General features: G+C 35.1%; 3 protein-coding genes across 3 annotated transcripts; 1 reads left to right on the top strand and 2 right to left on the bottom strand.

The window, feature by feature from the left end:
* The first annotated feature begins 2,222 nt into the window (after positions 1 to 2,222).
* On the top strand, positions 2,223 to 6,666 carry TRM5 (zinc finger CCCH domain protein). Its single transcript, XM_088881907.1, has 4 exons — positions 2,223 to 2,628; positions 2,714 to 4,189; positions 4,289 to 4,481; positions 5,793 to 6,666. The coding sequence occupies exons 1-4, from the start codon at positions 2,479 to 2,481 to the stop codon at positions 6,377 to 6,379; spliced, it is 2,406 nt and encodes an 801-aa protein (XP_088738033.1). The 5' UTR covers positions 2,223 to 2,478; the 3' UTR covers positions 6,380 to 6,666.
* Positions 6,667 to 9,893: 3,227 nt separating this feature from the next.
* Positions 9,894 to 12,965, bottom strand: D27 (beta-carotene isomerase D27-like protein). Its single transcript, XM_011081629.3, has 7 exons — positions 12,559 to 12,965; positions 12,298 to 12,437; positions 12,053 to 12,145; positions 11,770 to 11,831; positions 11,279 to 11,385; positions 10,144 to 10,236; positions 9,894 to 10,060 (listed from the first exon to the last, which is right to left on the bottom strand). Exons 1-7 carry the CDS (start codon positions 12,797 to 12,799, stop codon positions 10,014 to 10,016), a joined length of 783 nt encoding a protein of 260 aa, XP_011079931.1. The 5' UTR covers positions 12,800 to 12,965; the 3' UTR covers positions 9,894 to 10,013.
* Positions 12,966 to 14,042: 1,077 nt separating this feature from the next.
* HTA8 (histone H2A 8) lies at positions 14,043 to 16,254 on the bottom strand. The gene is made up of 3 exons (XM_011081630.3): positions 16,114 to 16,254; positions 15,424 to 15,555; positions 14,043 to 14,559 (listed from the first exon to the last, which is right to left on the bottom strand). The coding sequence occupies exons 2-3, from the start codon at positions 15,538 to 15,540 to the stop codon at positions 14,263 to 14,265; spliced, it is 414 nt and encodes a 137-aa protein (XP_011079932.1). The 5' UTR covers positions 15,541 to 15,555; positions 16,114 to 16,254; the 3' UTR covers positions 14,043 to 14,262.
* Positions 16,255 to 21,518: the final 5,264 nt, after the last annotated feature.

The raw sequence follows: 21,518 nt of genomic DNA, 5'->3' as shown, positions 1-21,518 counted from the left end.
GAGCTGATTGTCAGATACGTACACCAAGTGAGAGAAACGTTTGCATGCTCTGCTCTCTAAGAAACTCGCATTTATTACTGTTTCTTGTACACTAAATATAGGGGAAAAGCGCGTGTGACGACACTCTGCTGTTCAAATCTCCAATATTTAACCTTGTTGCTGTCATTTTTTTCGTGATAAATGTAGTCTTTTACCCTCCAATACTTTATCCTTGTAATTTTGTTCTCAAATTTCAATTTTTTTAGCATTTTTTCAATCTGTCGCTCGTGACATCCGTTCACTTACGTCGCAGGCTGAAAGAAAACCCTTGGCCGCCGTCGAGACCATCGCCATTTTCCTCAAGTGTTGCTTCTTCTTCTTTTGTTTTCTCGAATTCTTGAATTATTATTTGGTGTTCTTTTATTTCACAGCAGTCTGCCCCAGAAGCCATGGAGCAGAGCTGATAATATTTTGGCATAAATGTTTTGTTAAATTATTTAGAAAATTTAATGCTTAATTATTTTTCTTTGTTTATTCTCTTTTAAAATTAAAAAAAAAAAGAAATGGTGCACTGAAATTAAATTTGGAAAATACCACAAAATGATAAAAAAAATATACTTTAAAGAAAATTCTGTTAAGTTTAACAATGGAGTTAATGCAAGTACCAAAAGTGCCAAAAAAAATTAAAATTTGAAGACTAAAATTACATTAATACCTACATTGAAGACCAAAATCACATTTTTTCCCATTTTTCCCCAACCTTTCTACGCTCCCGTCCCCTCAAAGGACGTCACAAGGGCAGACTTGAAAATTCATAATTATTTTAAATTTGTTTTTTTTTTTGTCACGTTTTCATTTATTTATTAACTTTTCAACACTAGGGGTGAGCATCGGGTTAGGTTTTGCGGGTTTGGATGGTGAGATACAGGGAAATTCTAATCCATAACAATTTTGATCGAATTGAACTAATTATATGACAAGTATAATATATTTGCAGTGTGATTAGTGTATAGTATAAAAAAAGTGATCAATCATACGATAAGTGTATCATTCTTACTTTATGATTGATTTGGCTTGGCCAAAAAATTCTTTAGAAGGATAATTACATTACCTTTCCCTGATATTTGATGCAATTACATGTAGATCCCACGTGCTTTGAAAAATTATATTTAGTACCCTGGAAGTTTGATTTCGTTTAACAATATGTTTCTCCGTTAGTTAAAATTTATCGAGTTTTATTATATTAATAAAAAAAAACATACAAGTTTATCATTAAGTCAATCAAATAACCTTACAATATTTATATGTTAATGTATATGAGGAGGTATATATTCACCGTTATAAAAATAATTTAATTATAAAAGATTTATTTGATTTATAATAAATTAATAATAAGTTAATTAATGATAAATATTAATTTTTATTTAATTTTTTTATTAATATCAATAAATTTAATAAATTTTAACTAATGAATAAATTTATTTATTAAATAAAATTTTTAAAAATAATTAGATATAATTTTATAAATTATAAAAATCAACATATAAGATCAAAGTTTTGGAGAGAAGAGTGTAATTGTGTGGGGGAGGAAGAGGCAGGTGCGGCGGGCGGCATTCGGCATTCGGCATTTGTAGTGTAGTGAAGTAGAGGAGGTGCAGCAGCTGAGCTCCACGGCAATACCCAAAATTGGCGGATTCTCTCTCCGCCTTAATTTCCAAAAGCAGCAGATGAGACAATTTAGTTCATTTCCCCAGTCCTCAAATCAAATGCCCTCACCACTCTTCTTTCTTCTCCCACAAATCAAACACAACCGCCTCCATTTCACTTTTCCCTATTTTAATTTAATTTCATTTTCCTTGTAATCAATTTATTTTTAGTGTATTAACCGAATTATATAAAAAAGAGTATAATTAATCAAATTTATATATATATATAAAGAATAATTATTTCCGAGTTTGTGATGGAAGGAAGGCGACTTTTGACAACATATATGTCGCGTTCCTCGTGAATGGCGTTATATATAATATAATAATAGATACTTACTACTTCCCCTTGAGCTGTCATGATTTGCTTCCCGCTTCAGTCTTCACTCACAAGCACCACTTGCCTCGCACGGGTAAGATTGCGGCACGTGACCTCTGTAATGTTCATACCCTATTCCACCAAATTCAAATATTTATGGGTATCATTGTCATTTCTCATCACTTCACGACTTACAAGGAACGAGTAAAAGTGACCTGCGCGTGAGTTTAGCCAAGCCCTAACTCCACTGTTCCTCCACCTCCGTCCATCCTTTAAAACACCAGAAAGCGGGAGTTTAGCACACAAAACCAAAAGTTTACAGTTTACACACGCACACACACAAGAGAGAGAGAGAGAGAGAGAGAGAGAGGGAATGCCCCGAGAGAGACGTTAACTTCAGCAAATAGTGTTTTTGTGTGTGTGATTGTGTGAGAGAGAGAGAGAGAGAGACCGGAAATTGACGTCAGTGACCGGAAAATGTCAACGGGGCTGGTGGAAGAGCACAATTTGGAGAAGCAGATAAAGAAACAAATGGGTTGCATGGCTGGTTTCCTTCAACTCTTTGATCGCCACCAGATTTTGAGCGGAAGAAGCCTCTATTCTGCCAAGCGCCTCCCTTCTTCGCCGGTGAGATTATGTTCCCTGTTACATTTTCGTTTTCTACCACTACGTGAAATTATTCTTGTGTTCATAATTGTTTTTCATTGTTTAGGTTGGCGACACGACGTCGGATTCGGAAAAGTCGGCTCCCGCGTCGCCGGCCATTTCGAGGGAATACGGAAAGCCAAAGCAGTCATACTCAGCTGCACCGAGTCCAGAGAGCACAAAACAGCCGCAGACGGCGGAGCTCCGATCACCGGTAGCGGAGGCTGTTGCTGAGCTCCCGCCTAAATCACCTCTTCCTCTCCCGATATTCGAATTGAAAGAAGGCACCAAATCCTCGTGGAAGTTCTGCAAAGAAGCTCCGAGGCTATCACTGGACAGCAGGGCTACCACCGATGCAAAGGGAGGCCTCCACCCCAAAGAAATCCGCACAGGTTCATCCACCGCCAATCGATGCGATAGTATTGCGAGTGATGCGAATGATGAAAGCCAGCAACACCGGTCTCCCAGTGTTATAGCCAGGCTCATGGGCCTGGAGCCATTGCCAGATTCATCCAGCTTTGAACCAGAAAACAAGCCTGAGCTTAGGAGATCCGCCTCAGAATCTAGAGTGTCGAGAGATCTCTTTCACTCTCGATTCATTGCAGAGGAGAGCAATTTTTCTTCCAAGCACCCAATTCAACCGCACTCTGGCCCTTTCAACAATGTTATGAAAGACAACGCCCCAGGGGATGCACATTATGCAGATCCAAGGAACTATTTACTGAAGAGTGTCAACAAGGCTGAACCGCCGAAAGGCTTGAACAGAGGCAGCTTTAATTCTTCATCGCCACGGAAAGCTTCCCAGCACCGCAAAAGTTTCTTCGATTCCGGAGACTTTTTTCCGGAGCCAAAACAGAGTGTATCAATCTACGGGGAGATAGAGAGCAGACTGAAAATGAGAGGAATCGAGGAGTCGTCCAAAGATTTAGACACCTTGAAACAAATCCTCGAAGCTTTACAGCTTAAGGGACTCCTCCATTCCAGAAAACCGCAAAATCAGGTAAGCCACCGGAATATTGTCTATGACGAGTCGCCAATCGTCGTAATGAAGCCTTCGACGCCATACAACCGGAGGATGGGAAATGATTATTCTCCATCAAATAGTAGAAATCAAGGTCGCGGCATACGCTGTAGCTACAGTTACACTGGAGAAAATTCACCATCAGTGAGTCCCCGGCGTGATAGGAGTGTACAGAGTCCGACTCGGACTGGTCGAAGCCCAAGTCCGACGAAGACGAGCCGGTGTGAAGGCAATGCAGTTGGGAGGCGGTCAAACTCACTGGTGAAGCCCAAACCATTGAGCGTTGAAACCCAGCGGAGAACAAACGAGTCAACGGTGAACCGGAGAGTTTCTCCGGTTCACTCACCGAAGCTTAGCTCAAGAAGAACTGGACCTGATTCGACGGTCAATAATCGTTCGCCTAGGAGCAAGAAAACAACGGCAGAGATTCAGCAGAAAGAGAAGCTCACCACAGTTGTTGCCGCAGAGGACGAATCCTCTTCCGTTTCAGGAAGCAGTATCACTACATCCACTGATACAGACGTAATGCACGAATCCTCGGCGTTTAATTAACTCATCTTTAATTGATTTTGATTATCACTTAATTAATTACTTCTATTAACGTGGTGAATGCAAATTCAGAGGTGGAAGACTGAGGAATACAAAGAGGGGAGGAATTTGCTGGAGAGATGTGATAAGCTGCTTCACAGCATAGCAGAGATGACTGCCGCTGATATGCAACCGAGCCCTGTGTCCGTTCTTGATTCGTCCTTCTACAAGGACGAGTCATCAACCCCTTCACCTGTTACCACGAGACGTAATATTGATTGCAAAGGTACAATTTAATTCGGGTTGGATTCAATTAACAACATCATTAGTTATTTGTTTATGTCCTTAACAAATTCCATGGCTATTTATAGTAATAAAAGCCGATATGATTTGTTGCTGGATTAATCAAGAATTATGTGAGGTGGTTCTATTTTAACCTAGGCCAACCTAGATTTAACGAATAAAATGGGGGGTGAAGTTTGATTGGAGGAGAAGTGGGGACTAATGAGGACACGGGTTTAGGTTAATGTAGGGGTTGGGAACGTAGGTAGGAAAATATTGCACTCTGATGAAATTGTAGGATTCGTCACGTGGGATGGACCGTGCGTCCAGATGAGTAATCGCCCTCGTCGCTGTTGTCTTCTACCACGATGATGTTAACCTTCACAGGTCAAACTCATTGATGGATCTGGTGTTGGAAGTGTAATCACTTGTGAGCTGTTAGCTTAGTATGGACTACGATCGATATCTAATCTTCTTTGAGTAATAATCGAGAATTTCTTATAACTGCCATGGGAAGAATCATAGCCTGAACTGGATTTGCTTGAACGCAAAAATGATCATGGACGATTGAATTGCACTTGGTTATGTTATTGGTTCACAAGATAAGGAGAGCCCAGTGATTTCTTTAGGTTCAGTCTAATTGATAGGATTAAGCATCGTCACGATGTGGTACTCATGTGGTAGAATCATGAATATTTGATCGAATAAAGACTGTGTTCACTCAACTAATTCTCCCTTTTCGTCTTAATATCATTGAATTGGGTAAGAACAAGATACTATGAAATTTGCAGTTACAACTATAGTGCTACCCCTAGCTACTTCGTTCCATTTGCTGCCTAAACTATAGAGGCTTGGTGTCTTTGAACTGGCCTGTTGGGGATTGATCAGATACATTTTCTGGTACAAACCTGTTTAATAACTGGTCCGAGAGTCGACAGTGTTATGTGGATGTGCAACCAAATCTGATCCGAAAAAATAGTGAATGGACCCTGGTGACCACAAATACCTTTCCCTGTGGTCCTTGCTGAGGCTGTCTACTTATTTTCTACAAGAACCTCATTATAAGAACGCAGTGAGGGGTTCGGTTTGGATTTTGCGAAGACATTTCCTGATTATGAAAATGATAGTAGAATACTCTTTTGCTTTATGAAACTGCAAAATCCCAATACTTCCACTTGCTGGTATTTTGATTACCCGCAGAGCATGTGAAATGATGATCTCTGTTCAGAAAATGCTTTTTTGTTAGAGGTTCTTTGTTTTTACATCCAAGTAAAGGTTCTGATATTATTTATCTCGATATTGAATGATATAACAGATCAATCTAGTGAATTGGAAGACGAGATATGGAGCCCGGTGACTTCCCCAGTTGGGTCGAGGAGTGAAGAAATATCAAACGACTCTGATTTCGTCTACATCGCAGATGTCCTGAGAGCATCTCGTTATCTTCCGGATGCCTCCAACGTCTTTCTGCTGCTTGAGAAGCAACAGTGTCTCGAGGGAAAGGACACATCCAAAGCGTCCAGGGTGCAAAGGAAACTGATTTTCGACACCATTGATGAAATTCTCGACAGGAACAGGCATTTGCCTCCATGGAAGGTCGTCTATTGCAACATTACAAAGCCGTCCCTAGATAAGGTGTGGTCAGAATTTCAAAGAATCAGAGAGCCCGAAACGGGTGATGATCTGTTTGAGACCATTTGTGGTGTTCTGAAGAAGGACCTAGACAGGGATGCAGCCACCGGGTGGGGAGACTGCCCGGTGGAGATGTCGGAGGTGATTTTGGACATGGAACGGCTGATATTCAAGGATCTAATCAGCGAGACAATTCGGGACCTGGCCGCTCTGGCATCAAGAAACACATTATCATCATGTGTGATGCCTAGGAGGAAGTTGGTTTTCTGAAAAACTTTAATTGGATGGTAATTCACATACTTGTTTTTCTTAGTTAATGCTGATTATTGGGGAACATGACTAACGGCTACTTTTATTAACGTCTGCAAGCTGTAAAAAGAAGAAAAAGCAAGAAATGTAGAAGCTTTTCTTTGTGAGATGTTGCTGCCGGGGATCATATTCATGGGCTGTCATGTGATTCAACTTTGGGTATATTAGTAAACAACTTTATTTCACCAGTGAAAAAGGTGAAAAGGACTTGGAACCTTTTTAGGCCTAAAATGGTTGGATTTAGCTTAGTGGTTTGATCTTATGATTGGGAATGAGTGAGATGTTTAGCTCTGAAAATGATGATGAGGTGGCCTGCTTTTAGGCATGCTTCTCTTCTTCATCATCAACTGCACTCTCCTCTCATCCAAACCTCCGCTTCTCTAACTCCAACCTTCAGATTTCTACATTTTCTTTCCGGTTAAGTTATAACTGCTCCCGCAGAATTTCTCATAATTATAAATATTTTTTTATTATTAAAAAATTACAAATATATTTTTTAAAATTAATAATCGTCTGTCTGACAAATATCTTTTTATGCCAATTCATTGTTAGACGAATGTTAATTTCAAAAAATATTTTTTATCTTTTAATAACAAGAATAGATGTTTGTAATTATAACTAATGGCTTAAATTTTTATAAAATGACCTTTATACTTTTATTTAATATATATTATTTTTTATTTTAATAATCGTTTATTCTGTATTGGTTGTACCAATACCGTCAAATTTAATTAATTAATCTTAATTGTTGGATCATAAATTCAAAAAAAAAATTAAGAATTTATATTTTTCTAATTTTAAATATATATTATAAAAAAATAAAATAAAATTAACCCCCCTACCCCTAACCCCGCTGCCCTCTCCATAGTCTACCCTCCCCCCTCTACCCTCCATTTATATTTTAAAATTAATACATCTTTTGTTAATTAGTAATAAAAGGAGTATGTTTTGCTAAACTTTATAAAACACAAAAAAGTTTTTTAGTCATTTTAAAAATATAAGAGAGTTTTGAGGTATTTCAACCTAACAAAGGAATAAAATGCATTTTAGGGTAGTTATTAGGATGAGTGATGGAAAGTTGGAAGTATGAAGGTGGCAGACTCTGAGACTCCACAGTCCACATGCATCTCATCAATCTATCTACTTCTTTCACTCACAATTTGTATCTACTTAACCACCAATTCATGTTGAATCTACTCTCACTTTTGAGGACATTCCCTATTTTTGAATTTAAATCAAAAGTGTGTCAACTCCGAATTATAACACACATGAGCATGTCAGTTGAATGGTTGTGATGTATACAATAAATATTGTTTGGTGATTGTACCCAAATCACTTGGCAAGAGTGTCCCAAATTCTACCCACAAATAACTATTCATCATCACACTGTGCGCCCTTAAAATTCTTGAATGTATGTATGCAAATGTCAGATTGCTATGTCCTACATTCATCATATGCTTTTCCTATTCCCATTCTATCTCACATGACTTTCTCCGCATCTCTATTATTGCTGCACTCCATATCTGTGTTTTTATTTTTATAAACTATACAAAAAAAATACAAAGTTGGTTACTTAAATGATATTGAAATGTGAATAAAGTAGAGTGGAATAGAGTGAATGGTAAAAAGGAGTAGAGAGAGGGGATATGATTAGGGGAGTGGATGGAAGGAGATAGAAATGGACCTACTGAAAAATGGGGCTACCATGTGAAGGGGGAAGCTATAGGCAGTTATCAGGTGTTAATAGAGGGAGGTCTATCACTCTATGTACAACCCTATAGACACCGCATATGCCTAAATATGACCATCACTTGCTACCTCCTACCCCCAACTACCTCATTTATATTATTATGCAATACAAAGAAAACACACACACACACACAATCAAAAAAACTCATTTTGTGATTTTAGCTTTTCATTTTCCCTACTCCTTTGATTTAAATGGTAAGGTTGAAATCTTGTAGTTCTAAAGTTGTAGGTACGAGTCATGTGAATGTGGATGTTTGTTTAGATGTGTAATAGTTTTTTATTTATTTATTTATTTTTCTTTGGTGTATTTCTTTTATTTGAAATTATTGATGCATTTAATCAGTACCGCATATTAAAAAGTACTCAATAATTGAACGAATTGTATCTGGTAAAAAGACTGCATAAAAGAAAATCTGGTTCCCTTTAATTTTTTATTCAGACAAAATCTAAAAAAATGTAGGACTACTCCAGTTTATAAGTGATTAGGAATTCATCACCGATGTGTTACCTTAGAGGTTAAGATTAAGTCTGAGGATTTATAAATAAATTTGATATCATAAATTTGATTTTTATTAAATGTGTGGGTATTTATTAATATATTAGTTGAATTGTTATATAACTTTTAAAAAAAAAAAAAATTGGTTATGAGTTGAGGGGGCAGACATCTCTCTTCATAGCTTGTGTAAGTACCGAAGTGGGCTAAAATAAGGTAGGGGTAGTGATGGGCTGAAGCCCAAAGTGTACATTGCCCACATATATATAGTTCCAAAATTAAACGTGTCCCTCCTAATTTTCATGTAGAATTAAAAAAATAAAAGCAAAAATGGAAACCTGGAATAGCGGCAGGGGAATGGTAAACTTGAAAAAAAAAATTAAATTATTATAAAAAGATAGTTATTTAGTATAATATGTTGGGACTTAGCAGGCAATACTGCATTCCATATGCATCACCTAGTTTCGTGTACAGAAAATGGGTTTTGGTCGATGTGTGTAGTTGGCCGACTGAATTTTCTTTTATAAATTATATTTTATTTTCTATTCCATTCAACATGCGTATAAAAATGATAAATACCACATATTTATTTTTAAAAAGATTTTACGCTACATGAGCAGGTTTTGTTAGCTTAGTCATGTGCGTAAACTTGATTCAAATATTGCAGTGTGATTTGTGGATTAACCCTCTGACTATGTCTATGTCTGGTGTTGAAGATTACTAGCAAATATTACACCAAAACTTCTTACCCAACAACATCACATCATTCTAATCCCACCAAAATCCTAAGTAGGCTCCAAACCTATTCAAAGTCTTAGAATTGGAATTGGTGAGGTTATTTTGGTGATTTTAAATTACAAGAAAACAACACAATTGTGGGGTTTGCATGAACAAGTGGGAAACACTGTGAAACTCCACACTTGCCCTCCTCAAACCCCACATCACTCAAACCACTTTTCCAGTTTGTCTTCCCCATTAATCACCTTAAAAAATACCTAATTATCAATCCTTAAATAATACTCTATCCACCACCACCATCATCATCCTCCTCCTCAATTCTTAATTAAATCCCTCCCATACTAATTTTCATCGTACTTCTCCATCCTTCCATTCATCCCCTCCTTCTAATCATTACCCTTCTGTCCCATGTATCAATAATTAATTACCGCATATCTCTTAATTCTAGGAATATGGGATTTGCTCTCTGCTTATATAGATGAAGAACGCATCACATCTTAGCTAGGACAATATATATATATAGTTTGAACAACAAGCAAATCAAAGTTACGATGAATTGTCCATAAACAAGACAAGAAAACGGATTGGAGTGATCAGAGGAGATATATAGATGTTTTAGTTTGTGCAGGTCTTGTGTTGTCTTTGGATGCTCTTGCCCTTGCCTGCATAAATATCAATACGATGATTGAGTAGCGCGACTAAAATGAAATTAATTATAAAACAAACACACACACACAAATGTTACATTGTTTGTAGCAGGGGTGTGTGAATGCTGGATCCAGGGATTGGTCTGGAGGCTCTTCACCAAATATCATTTCACAGCTCATATCCTCAAAATCTGCAAATACATGAATGAAAAATATTCTTACACCAACTAATGTAAAACTCTTAAGTGTTGTTTTATTGGTTATGAAAAAAATATATATCATTTTAGTCTTGTAATTTAGGGAATTGGGATTTTTGGCCCTACACAAATTGATTTTCTTATTTTAGTCCTTTTTTCGAGCTAAAAATTTCATTAAACTTGCACAAATCCAATTGAATTTTAATTTTATAACTTAAGGAGGTGACATTTTTTTCCTATATGAATTGATTTACAGAATAAAATTACAATGTTTCCTTTGTCATATAACGACCACTCTTCTTAAACTATATAATAACTAGAATGCACCACTCAAGTAATAAATTTTTGCTTTTACCCATCTCAACTCAAGCTAGAATTTCCTCCTTTGGTTTTTTTTTTCTTTTCCAAGGGTTGAGAATTGAAATAGGCTTAAATGCATTTTTACTTTTGTAATTCAAGTCATTTATCATTTTCATCCTTTAACTTTTTAAAATAACATTTCGATCTTACATCTTTTTATTGTACGAAAACATAAAAGCCTAAATTAAAACTGCATTTAAGCCAGAAAAGTATGCAAGTTAGGGATTGGTGATGAATGGAAGGTGGAGGTTTGAAGTTGGGCGAGTTGTGTTGTGGGTCTACAATCTGCATCATTATTAACTGGGCTACCTATACAGATGGGGTCCTCCATACATATATATAAGCTTCCAAGTTTCTCAGTGCACATTCTGTTTCTCCTCTCCTTTTTCCCTTTTGTCCCCTCAATCTCTTCACTTCAAATATGCCTCATTCTTTCACCATCTAAATTATATCACAACCCCCTGTTTATATTTCATATTTTCACAATCCAACTTATCTACACTATTATAAAGAAGACAAGAAAGTGAAGGTTATGACACTGCTGTAGTAATTTTTTGTGATCCTAAGAATATCATTCAACTGATAACAAGTTTTATTTATATTTATAATATATTTTAAAATATAAATAGTATACATGTAAGATTAGGAGAAAAGTGGGGGATAACTGCTTGCTTACTGGGGACCATGTTGATGGGCACTCCGAGGGAATCCTTAATGAAGGCTTGAGACGGCATCTTGCAAAGGTTAGTGCACATTCCTACACAATTTGTCCCCTCCAAAAACCTGATGATGGTGAGTATGAATATGAGTGACCACCACCCAATCATTGATTCTAATTGTTGTCATCATAATTATTGAGAATTAGAATGAGTTGTAATTAATGAAGCATATGTGTAATAAATATCTAAAGTATTATTATTTTACAATGACCATTGTTTTTAATTCATTCACGTTTCTTGGTTTTCGATTCTTTAATGCTAAATTTAATTATACTCATCATAACTTTGAGATTAAAAAAAAAAAAATTCTTATACATTCAATTGAATCAAATTAATTATAAAGTAAGTGTAATATACTAAACTTATAATTCATCAATTTTCTTAATGTGTACAACAATGACACGACAAATAATTATAAATGTGGAGGAGAATGTAGAAAAACACGTACCTGCATTTTGGTATATGCACAACATTTTTCTCTATTCTTCCATCAATCTCTGACTCTTTCACCTTACAAGAAAATGAGATGGAAATTCACATTTGGTAAGTAAAATACTCAAATGTTTAAAAGAAGAACCTTAACAGCTAAACTAAAACCTTATAAATAGGATGCGTATATATATATATATCATATTATTTGTGTGTATATAAATATATAAATCATGAGAGAGAATATTTGTTAAAGTAAATTAGAAATAGTTATTAAGGATAATGAGATGCATGTAAAATACCTGGCAGGGACCAACAAGCCAAGCAAAGAAAACAGTTGTGAAGACGGCAAAGTATTCTCTTGCAAATTTGGATCTTGGTACTACTCTCCTTATCTGCTACCATACAAATTAAACTGCTCTTATTAATAATTCCCATTTCTGTCTTAAATATGACAAAATCGAAGCGCTCTCTCTCTCTCTCTGATATTAACTATTTTTATATATTTACTGTTCCTCAAAATAAAATATTGATATCGAGCACTTGCCAAGGAAAGAATAGGCTTCGGAAATGCAGTCTCAAGAGTTCGAATCACAATCTCTCTTTGTTCAACAGGACTGAAGCGCCGAGACGCCATTGTTGCTGCTTCGATCAGACCATCGTACCCGCTCTTCTTGCTTCTCAACCCTACTCATCGTGTGTGTGTTTGTGTGTGTTGTAATAATTTTTCAAATTCTATTTAATATCTGAAATGGAAGTGAATTAATTCAGAGTGTGTGTGTGTGTGAGAGAGAGAGAGAGAGAACACCTGCCGAAGCTTGTAGGCTGTTGGAGAGATGGTTAATGGCGAGACGATCAAACCAGTTGTCGTTGTAAACGCTTTTGGATTCATGAGTTGATGATGATGATGATGATGTATCAAAGTTGCCGTCTGTGAGTACTGACAACAGAATGAAGGGGGAGCGTCTGAGATTTTGCATGGTAACTCTCCGGTTGAGTCGCGGCGGCGGAGAGAGGCTCTTGTGTGGCCACACCAACGTTGCATCCATGATTAGAGACGGAGGGGGAGGCGGCGGCACGTACGGTGGAGAGAGAAAGTGTGTGTGTGTATAGGTGAGATGAAGAAGAAGAGAACAAAATGGAGCATGGGAAATAAGATGTAGTAGTATTATGAGAGATCTTACTAGACAACAAAGAGTAGGCCATGGAATATTTTGCAAACCCCTCCTTCAAATAACATGGAATCTACCCTCCCACCAATTCTATTTAAATTATATACCAAATATAAATTAATATATAATTCAAAAAATATATCACGCTTGCTAACTCCTAATTTAGTTAACAATTTTCCCAAACATTGTCATTTTATTTTTTTTTCCTTTTTCCAATTTTAATTTGGATGTGAAATTTTAAATATATGTTTTCTTGTTGCATATTATATTTTTATTGAATCTTTTTATTCCATTTAATATAGATATATATATATATATATACATTGGGTAGAGAAAAATCACATCATAAATTATGTCATTTATGTTTGTGTTGACTTACACTTAGAAGTCTAATTTAAATTATGTAGGTGAATTTACAAAATATAAAGTCTAATTTAAATTAGATTTAGTCAGATTTAAATCAGTTATATAATAAATATAAACACTTACTCTATAATTGATATACAATTCAAAAAGAGTGGCAAATATATCACACTTACTATATAATTAATTTAATTTGGTGAGACCTGATTTGAATAAAAAAATTTCTAAAGAATACACAAAGAAAGACATATTTGGAAAGCAACATAGCAATTGTTAAAATAATTGTACAGAAATTACATATTTACTAATGTGCAAGTAATAAATTTTCCAATCAATTCAAATATAGATGAGTTCGGATGGCCCAACATTTTTGAATCAATCCAATCGATACAATCAATATAACAATTGCTTGTCTGCTATACCGATCAGAAAAGCGTTTAGTTTGTCTGTTTCCATTTCCAGCCCAAGTTTGAAAACATAGTTAAAATAAAAAACAGTAGCAACGAGTGTAGGAGACATGTTTGATAAGCTTTTTCAGCTCGTCCATCAGTTGGTATATTTCCTTTTCTACATCTCAAGTTGTCAGCACTTCTCACGTTTTCAGAACGCACACTCTATTCCCTCATCATAAGCCCACTAATCACATTTTCAGAACGCAGATACATCAAGTCATACAACAAGCATCCAATCAACGTTTTTTATGCCGAATGCATCAGCCATAATGATTTTAGGGGTAAATATGTCAACACAAGTAGAGTTAAGCACAGATGTACCATGAATCAATATTAAATGTTAAAGGAAACAACTACATCAATAATCAAACACAGCTACAATTCCAACTACTTGGTCTTAACTATGATCTGCACTCTAATGACTACCTTAGAAACCTAAAGATGGAAGCAAATACTAACAGTCGCAATCATACAAAACACTGTTTGTTTCATCTATAAATAGACATTTAGAGTTAAGACAGTAATTCATTCCTTGGTAGTTTTGTTGATGAGAGACTTATGAATGTGGGGAATCACACCACCGCCGGCTATGGTTCCTTTGATGAGGGTGTCAAGCTCCTCATCTCCCCGAATTGCCAGTTGCAAGTGTCTAGGTGTTATCCTCTTAACTTTCAGATCTTTACTGGCATTTCCAGCCAACTCAAGCACCTCAGCTGTCAGGTATTCAAGAATTGCAGCAGAATAAACTGCTGCCGTGGCTCCAACTCTTCCATTAGCATTGGTTCTCGATTTGAGGTGGCGATGAATTCTACCCACAGGAAACTAGGGCCATCCATGACAAAGCTAGTGTGAGTTTATAAGTGAAGTTGAAGCACACAACAACAACAGAATGACATAGGCCATATTTGTGCAACTAAGCATCATGAGGAAACAGCTGACAAGCACTTTTACCAAAGTGAAACTAATTTCAGCAGCGGTGCAATTTTCATTCCATACCACTAGTGAAAACAAGAAAACATAAGAAACCAAAAGCAGAACTTAGTTTTCAATTCAAGACTTCTACTCCCACAATTAAATTGCGCCAGAAAAATAATCAAAATGAAGCTTTGCTAAAGTGGACCAATGTGACAGTCCTGGTCCACTACTATCCCTTGATCGTAGGAGGCCAAGGGATTCACAGCACCCTCTCCCCTTGATCCAATAGTCTCAAATGGACCATAAGTGATGCAACCAGTCCATGCAAGAATTAAAAACAAGAACATTACTACTCCCCGACACAACCCTCCATCAGATATGCTTCTTCTATAGATATGAAGTTGTATAAGTTATAAGGCAAATATAATAGAGCATAAGTGATCATGCCATGCAAGTCAAATTCAAAAGCTTAAGTCACTGTTTCCCAAGTCACCAAAAGGTTCCAGTCCTTAAGCTGCACTTAATCCTTTTCCGCGCATACAAGACAAGTAGCCACATGGTACATCAGTAATTATCATGATTCAACCATTTACCTCTTCCAAATAATACCATGTGAGAATTTTCTTCAATTATAAGAACTTGCAATTTCAAATAAAAATTAAAGACAATTCAACTCAATGACTAAAATTCAATAGCTACATACATTAAAATCAACAAAATTAGAAATAGATAACTTCACTAAAATTTAAGCTAAATTAATGACGTATATACCTGAAGGCCAGCACGAGCTGATCGGGAAACAGGCCTTTTCTTGTCCTTCTCTTTGTTAGCTGCTGCAGCTGCCATTGTCTTCCCTGCCACAAGCCCCTTTCCACCTTTTCCGGCCATTTTTTCTCTCTTTAACTGCAATTTCAGAAATATTCAAAAAAAAAAAAATCTTCAAATACATGCAAGAAATTGAGTAGACAGCACAGATGTAGTTATACACGAACACCTCTGAACAATTCGTTTGTACTACTGTTTTCTCCACTCTTAACTTAAACAAAAAAATATTTAACCTATTAAATTTCTCACAGTTTTCGGTTTGTTCAACTTCTGTTTCCAAATTCAACCTGGAATAAGTTTCCGTTGGTTTTCCATTTCCTCTTAATCCTCGTATAGCCAGAGCCACGAGAAAGAAAGAAATGAAATTTAGAAACACAAAAAAAAAAGAAAAAAAAACATAAACCTACACGTCTGTCTAATTTTACATCAGATCTGATTGTTTTGGGAGACAAAAATCAGCAACCAGCAAACAAACAGCAAATTTAAACACGGAATAGCTCAGAAGAAAAGGGAAGCTGATCGGTCAAACGACCTGGAAACTATTCTAACCGAATCCGACGCAGCAAATATACTAAACCAACTGAAGAAAAGAATTAATCATACAAACAAATCACAAACAAAAAGGAAAGTTATTACCTCAAAAATTAAACAGCGCGGGAGCAATGCAACTGGAGAGCAGACAAATTGGGAACGTAGAGAGTAAAGGAAAGAGGAAATTTATTGCCGTTTTTTGAATCTGGAGCGCAATTTTGGCGGTTGCTTTTAGGTGGGAAAGCAGTTTCCCAGTTCGAAAATTTTTCGCCTCTCTGCTAAATTTACCATAGTGCCCTTTACTTTGCGTGAAAGCGCAGTTTCCCACTTGTCTCATTCCGGAAACCAATAATGGCTTCACTGCTTCGGAGTTTGGAGATATAAATTAGTATTTCATATTATTTTTTTAATAGAATAAACTACACTGAATTTTTATAAAATTTTATATAATTTTTATATTATTTAAAAAATTATAAATATCATCTAATATTTAATAAAATTATGTAATTTTTAATGAAGATATAAAACTTTCAACTTTATTCTTATTGCATATTTTTTGAAAAACATATTCAAAAAATAGGAAGAGACACAATGAAAATTTTGAAAAATTATAAAAATTTATGAGAAAAATTAAAATTAAAATTTATAATTTGTACTTCAATTAATTTATCACAAAAAGTAAATAAAAATCTAACGAACTCTAAAAAATTAAATTATGTCAATTCTTGAAAAGCATTAAAATTTCATTAAAAGACATTGGGGGACGGCCCAGGCGCTGACAAGAACACAGGCCCAAACCTAGCGGGAGAAACTTTACTTCTAGGCCCAATAACGATCCATAATATCTCTACCAACATGCCTTTTGGGTGTGCTGCAATTATTGACTTGCACAAACAAGTGAAATCAACCTGGATCAAATCAAAAATCTGAGGCCCATTTACTTTGTGATATGAATTATTCGGATAATGAGATAAACAAAAATCTGAGATAAAATCGAGCCCTCGCAATACAAAATAAACACCTTATAAGAATATGTTGAACTGCATATCCAATCTAATAATATTAATCAACAAGGTCTTAAAAAGTTGGACACATATTATACAGATAATTAAACCCCGATTCCCTAAAGTTTGATGCAATTAGATTTAGTGTCCCTAATATTTGATTCTGTCTAACAAATAGGTCCATCCGTTAGTCAAAATTAAATGGATTCATTGATATTAACAAAAAATAAACTGAATGAAAATCGATATTCACCATCGATTGACTTATTACGAACTTATTGCACGTTGAATAAATATTCTGTGATTAAACTACTCTTATAATAGTGAAGATATTCATCACCACATATATAAACGTATGAAGATACGTAAGGGTAATTTAGTCATAAAAATTTTATTTGACTTACAAATAAATTAATTTGAAGTAAATATGAATATTTGTACAGTTTTTTAGTTAACAACATTAAATTCGGTGAATTTTTACTAACGATGAATTTATTTATTATGTTGAAATAAATCTCAAAGGTACTAATTATTTTTAAAAAGTATTAAAAAAATTATATATAATTATAGAGTGTGTTTATGCAAGGACTAAACTTGGACATTTATTACCTTTGCTGTCAATCAATAAAACGCGTATTACTTTTGTAACCCAACAATGTCAACAAATACACGCAAATCAAAAGTCGCATATACCTAAGACATTCGAGTGAGGTAAAGCCTAAAGCCAATCTACCCACTCTTGCATTCATAATAGGGAAAATAATTTTAAATAAAATTCATTAGTTTTTCAGATCTAATAAAATATCTTTTTACTTATTTGACCTTGTCAAGTAATATAGTCTGTAATAAAATTAAATATACAATTTATTTTTATGAATTAATTTTAAATAAGAAAAAGGAAACTATTGCATTTCCTTATCTGTCTCCTTGGTGCGAAGGAGATATTTGCGAATCTTGTTCTCATTTCCCTACCAATATCCAACGGATACAGATAACACACGTGGATAGATCCAGCAGCTCCATGGCTGTTGTGTCGAGATAGCGACGCGTGGATTGCGTCGCGACAGTTGTGAACCGCTATCATTAGAAAGAGAGCGGTGTTTGCATTCCGAAAATAGCCCTGCTCCTGCTACTGGTTTTAATTTGATGCTGACTCCCCCCCCCCCTCCCGGTGGGCCCCATTAGGATAAGTGCGCCTTTGTCCAACCAGCGTTGGAGTTGCTCGGCGTTACTCGTGTTTTCTTTCTATCTAAAAGTGTTCTTCGTGAAAAAACAACGCAAAAATTATACGTTTTTACTGTTCATTTTTTGCATCCTAAGTGTACGTGGCATTTCATTGGTAAAATTGCAATTTTTTATCCCACAAGACCGGTGGCTGTATTTTGGTCTCGTATTTCATGGGTTTCATTTTTGGTATAATATAATTAAAAAATATTGCAGACGTTGTTTCATGTACTTGATGGGGATATAATATGTTAAATGAAGAAAAGCCAAAAATGTCCGCTTAATAGTGAAAAATACCAGAAAAAAATCAATAGATTCGTGCCCTATGAGTCGGGTCGGACCGCGCTACCCAACCTGCTTCATTAATCTGTTTTTAGGCCTCAATTGACGTGCAAGAGGCTCAACTGCATGATCTCTTGTAGCGGAGGTCTTAAAATGAAGTTACGGGACCTACTTGGTGGAGTACACTTAAGTCTAATACGCCTCTTCTAAAATATTTATGGTAAAACATATTTAATATTTTCAACCATATTTATTATTTCAGGTCACTTGTTTTTATCTTAAATTCAAATTTATTTGAACGTCGGAGGATATTAATCGAGAACGATCCCGACAAGTCTAACGTGCTTTCTTCATCTCATGGACCATTGTACGAGAACAATACAACGAGATTGAGATCTCATGTTAAATAGGTTGCGTATTTGACTTGGATCAGTACTAATTCTATTGGATCAAATATGTCAGGGTTTTGGAACCACATCTCAGCATTTCTTAATCTTGTGTGACAAAAAATATTAATCTTATAAAACACGGGATCAAAAGTGTAGTACATTTATTTTATGGAAGCAAAAATTCAACGGTTTTATTTCATATTTTATAGTAAATATATGATTAAAGTCATGAGTGGTTTAAATATTGGATTAATTACAATTTTTTTTAATAAAATTTATCATAATTATAAATATCACATTAACTTAAAAAATTTACTTAGAAATTAAAAAAAAAAAAGTTGAAAATCATGATGGTGTATATCAATTTCACTTTCAGGCTATAATATATCATAATTGATTGGTCCTTTATAAGAAAAAATAAAGACATATCCAAAGCACGTCATTCAGCTAAATATAGATGATATTCCAATATCGCCCTACCCAATGGTGAAATCACACCGAATAAGTGTAGTTTGGTAGTACATCCTCTACCTCTCACTTGTACTGCACAAATGCGATCGCACGGCTGTGGGCAGTGTTTAATTCTTACCAATTAATAATTTCAAGAAATTGATTTTACAATTTCTATCTAATTTTATTTTTTAAAATTTAACTTAAAAATATTAAATAATCTTAAAATATTTTCCTATCTAATACCAATATTATTTTATTTTATAGTTGAGTTTGATATCCCATTAACAAATTTAATATTACAATTTTTTATGCGATTCGCGCTCGATCGATGTTATATTTGAGTATTGCTTTTGGCTTTATATGTCTCTCACAAATTTGTCATGTAAAGCACTTTCCTAGGGAGATGAAACATTATGACTTATGAGCTATTCAAACTCATCGTCTCTAATCAATATGAAACGCTTAATATTATTAGCTCTACAAACAAGGGGCTTGAAACATGCATATGACCTCATCCATACAGATGACGCCAAATGATATGGCTCGTGACTCGATCATGCCTTAGTGTGCAAGGTATTGCCCACTCTGACTTATACGAGCCTCACAATTTTCTCTTAAAAAATGGGTCGCGATAGAGAGGTGGAGGCTTTAACACTTACAAGTCATCAAATTTATCGTCTACAATCAATGTAAAACGTTTGTTTACATTATCAGTTTTCAAATGAAGAGTTTAGGATGGGCACATGACCTTATGTCTACATACGATGCCAAATGATGTGGCTTATAAGCCAGGGGAAGCTCGAGTCGTGAACCACATCAGATGAAATCTCAATAATATATGGACAGTTGTCTCATTTTATATTAATTTATTATAATTTTTTTTTATATATTGCTCAAATCAATATACTAATTTTTTTTAATAAAATAAAATATAATAGTTCATATCTAAATTAATTTCTTGCATTTTTTATTCCCGTAATAGGCTGTACGATCACAGTAAGATATTATTTCTTAAGTCTTAACTAAGGATGTGACCAATTATATTGACTCATCACCCAACAACTTTTAAACATCCCCATAATCACACCAAAATGACACAAACACCCTTGGGGTTGTGCAATTGTCGTACCTGTTACATCCCCCGCGGTAGAAATTTGAGGGTTTTGGTTAGCAGCTGAACAAAAAGTAAAAAAGGTGTGGACAATCTTATCCTCCAAATGGAATTAAATCATTTTTATATACATCAAGTATTTCAATTTAATTTAACTTTTTTTTTAATTCGAAACTTTTGTTTTGATCGTGATTAATGGTCTATATTTTTTTTACTAACAGGATAAGTATAGAATATATATTTAATTATAATTAAATTAATTTGTATATTCAACAGTATTAGGGGAGCGCTTGTAAAATTTTATACTTTTACTATTTAGATAAATGAATTATAAATAAAGTTAAGATTTGAATAAAAGTAAAAGTGAAAGCGGTTTGTAACAGATAATGAAAAGTTGAAAATGGAAATTTGAGGCCTTTGACAAAACATATGAAAACTATTTGTATATAAACTTTAAATTATTTACATAATGTTTTTTTTTAAAAAATGAGATTTACACAAATCTAAAAACAGTTAAAAGCACAACCCATCTACTTTGTCTTTTATTATTATTTATTTTATTTGAATATATATAGAGATTTAAAAATATTGATCTATTTGAACATACTGAATAATAATAGAGAATGGCGAGCTTTTAGCATAGTAAATAATTTAAAAAATTAATATTAAAAAATAAAACGAATTAATAGGGGCATTTGTGTAATTAGGAGAAAAAATGTTATCCATTGGGTTGGTAAATTTGGTAGAGCAAATGGGACAGCGCGTCGAACGTGAGGCGGTTGCAAAAGTACTCCGAGGCAACATATGTAACAACCACGTAATTCGTGGGAAACCCCGAGGCCATTTTCGGAAACTCAACCGAACCCCTCAAACGCGTCAGCCGAGGGAAACGTGGCGGCGTGACGCTGCGATCACGAGCCGACCTCGCTAATCTCCCGACACGTACACCTGAATGGACTGGATTGATCTTGCCACGTCGGACGCCAGCATGTTGCTTTTCTCAGTCCTAGTCAGCAAATTGCTCGCCTTTAAAATGTGAGCCCAACT

Source organism: Sesamum indicum, linkage group LG6 (assembly GCF_026168435.1).
Source record: "Sesamum indicum cultivar Baizhima isolate 11 linkage group LG6, ASM2616843v1, whole genome shotgun sequence".
NCBI classification, from domain to species: Eukaryota; Viridiplantae; Streptophyta; class Magnoliopsida; order Lamiales; family Pedaliaceae; genus Sesamum; species Sesamum indicum.
This window is presented reverse-complemented; position numbering and strand designations above follow the sequence as displayed.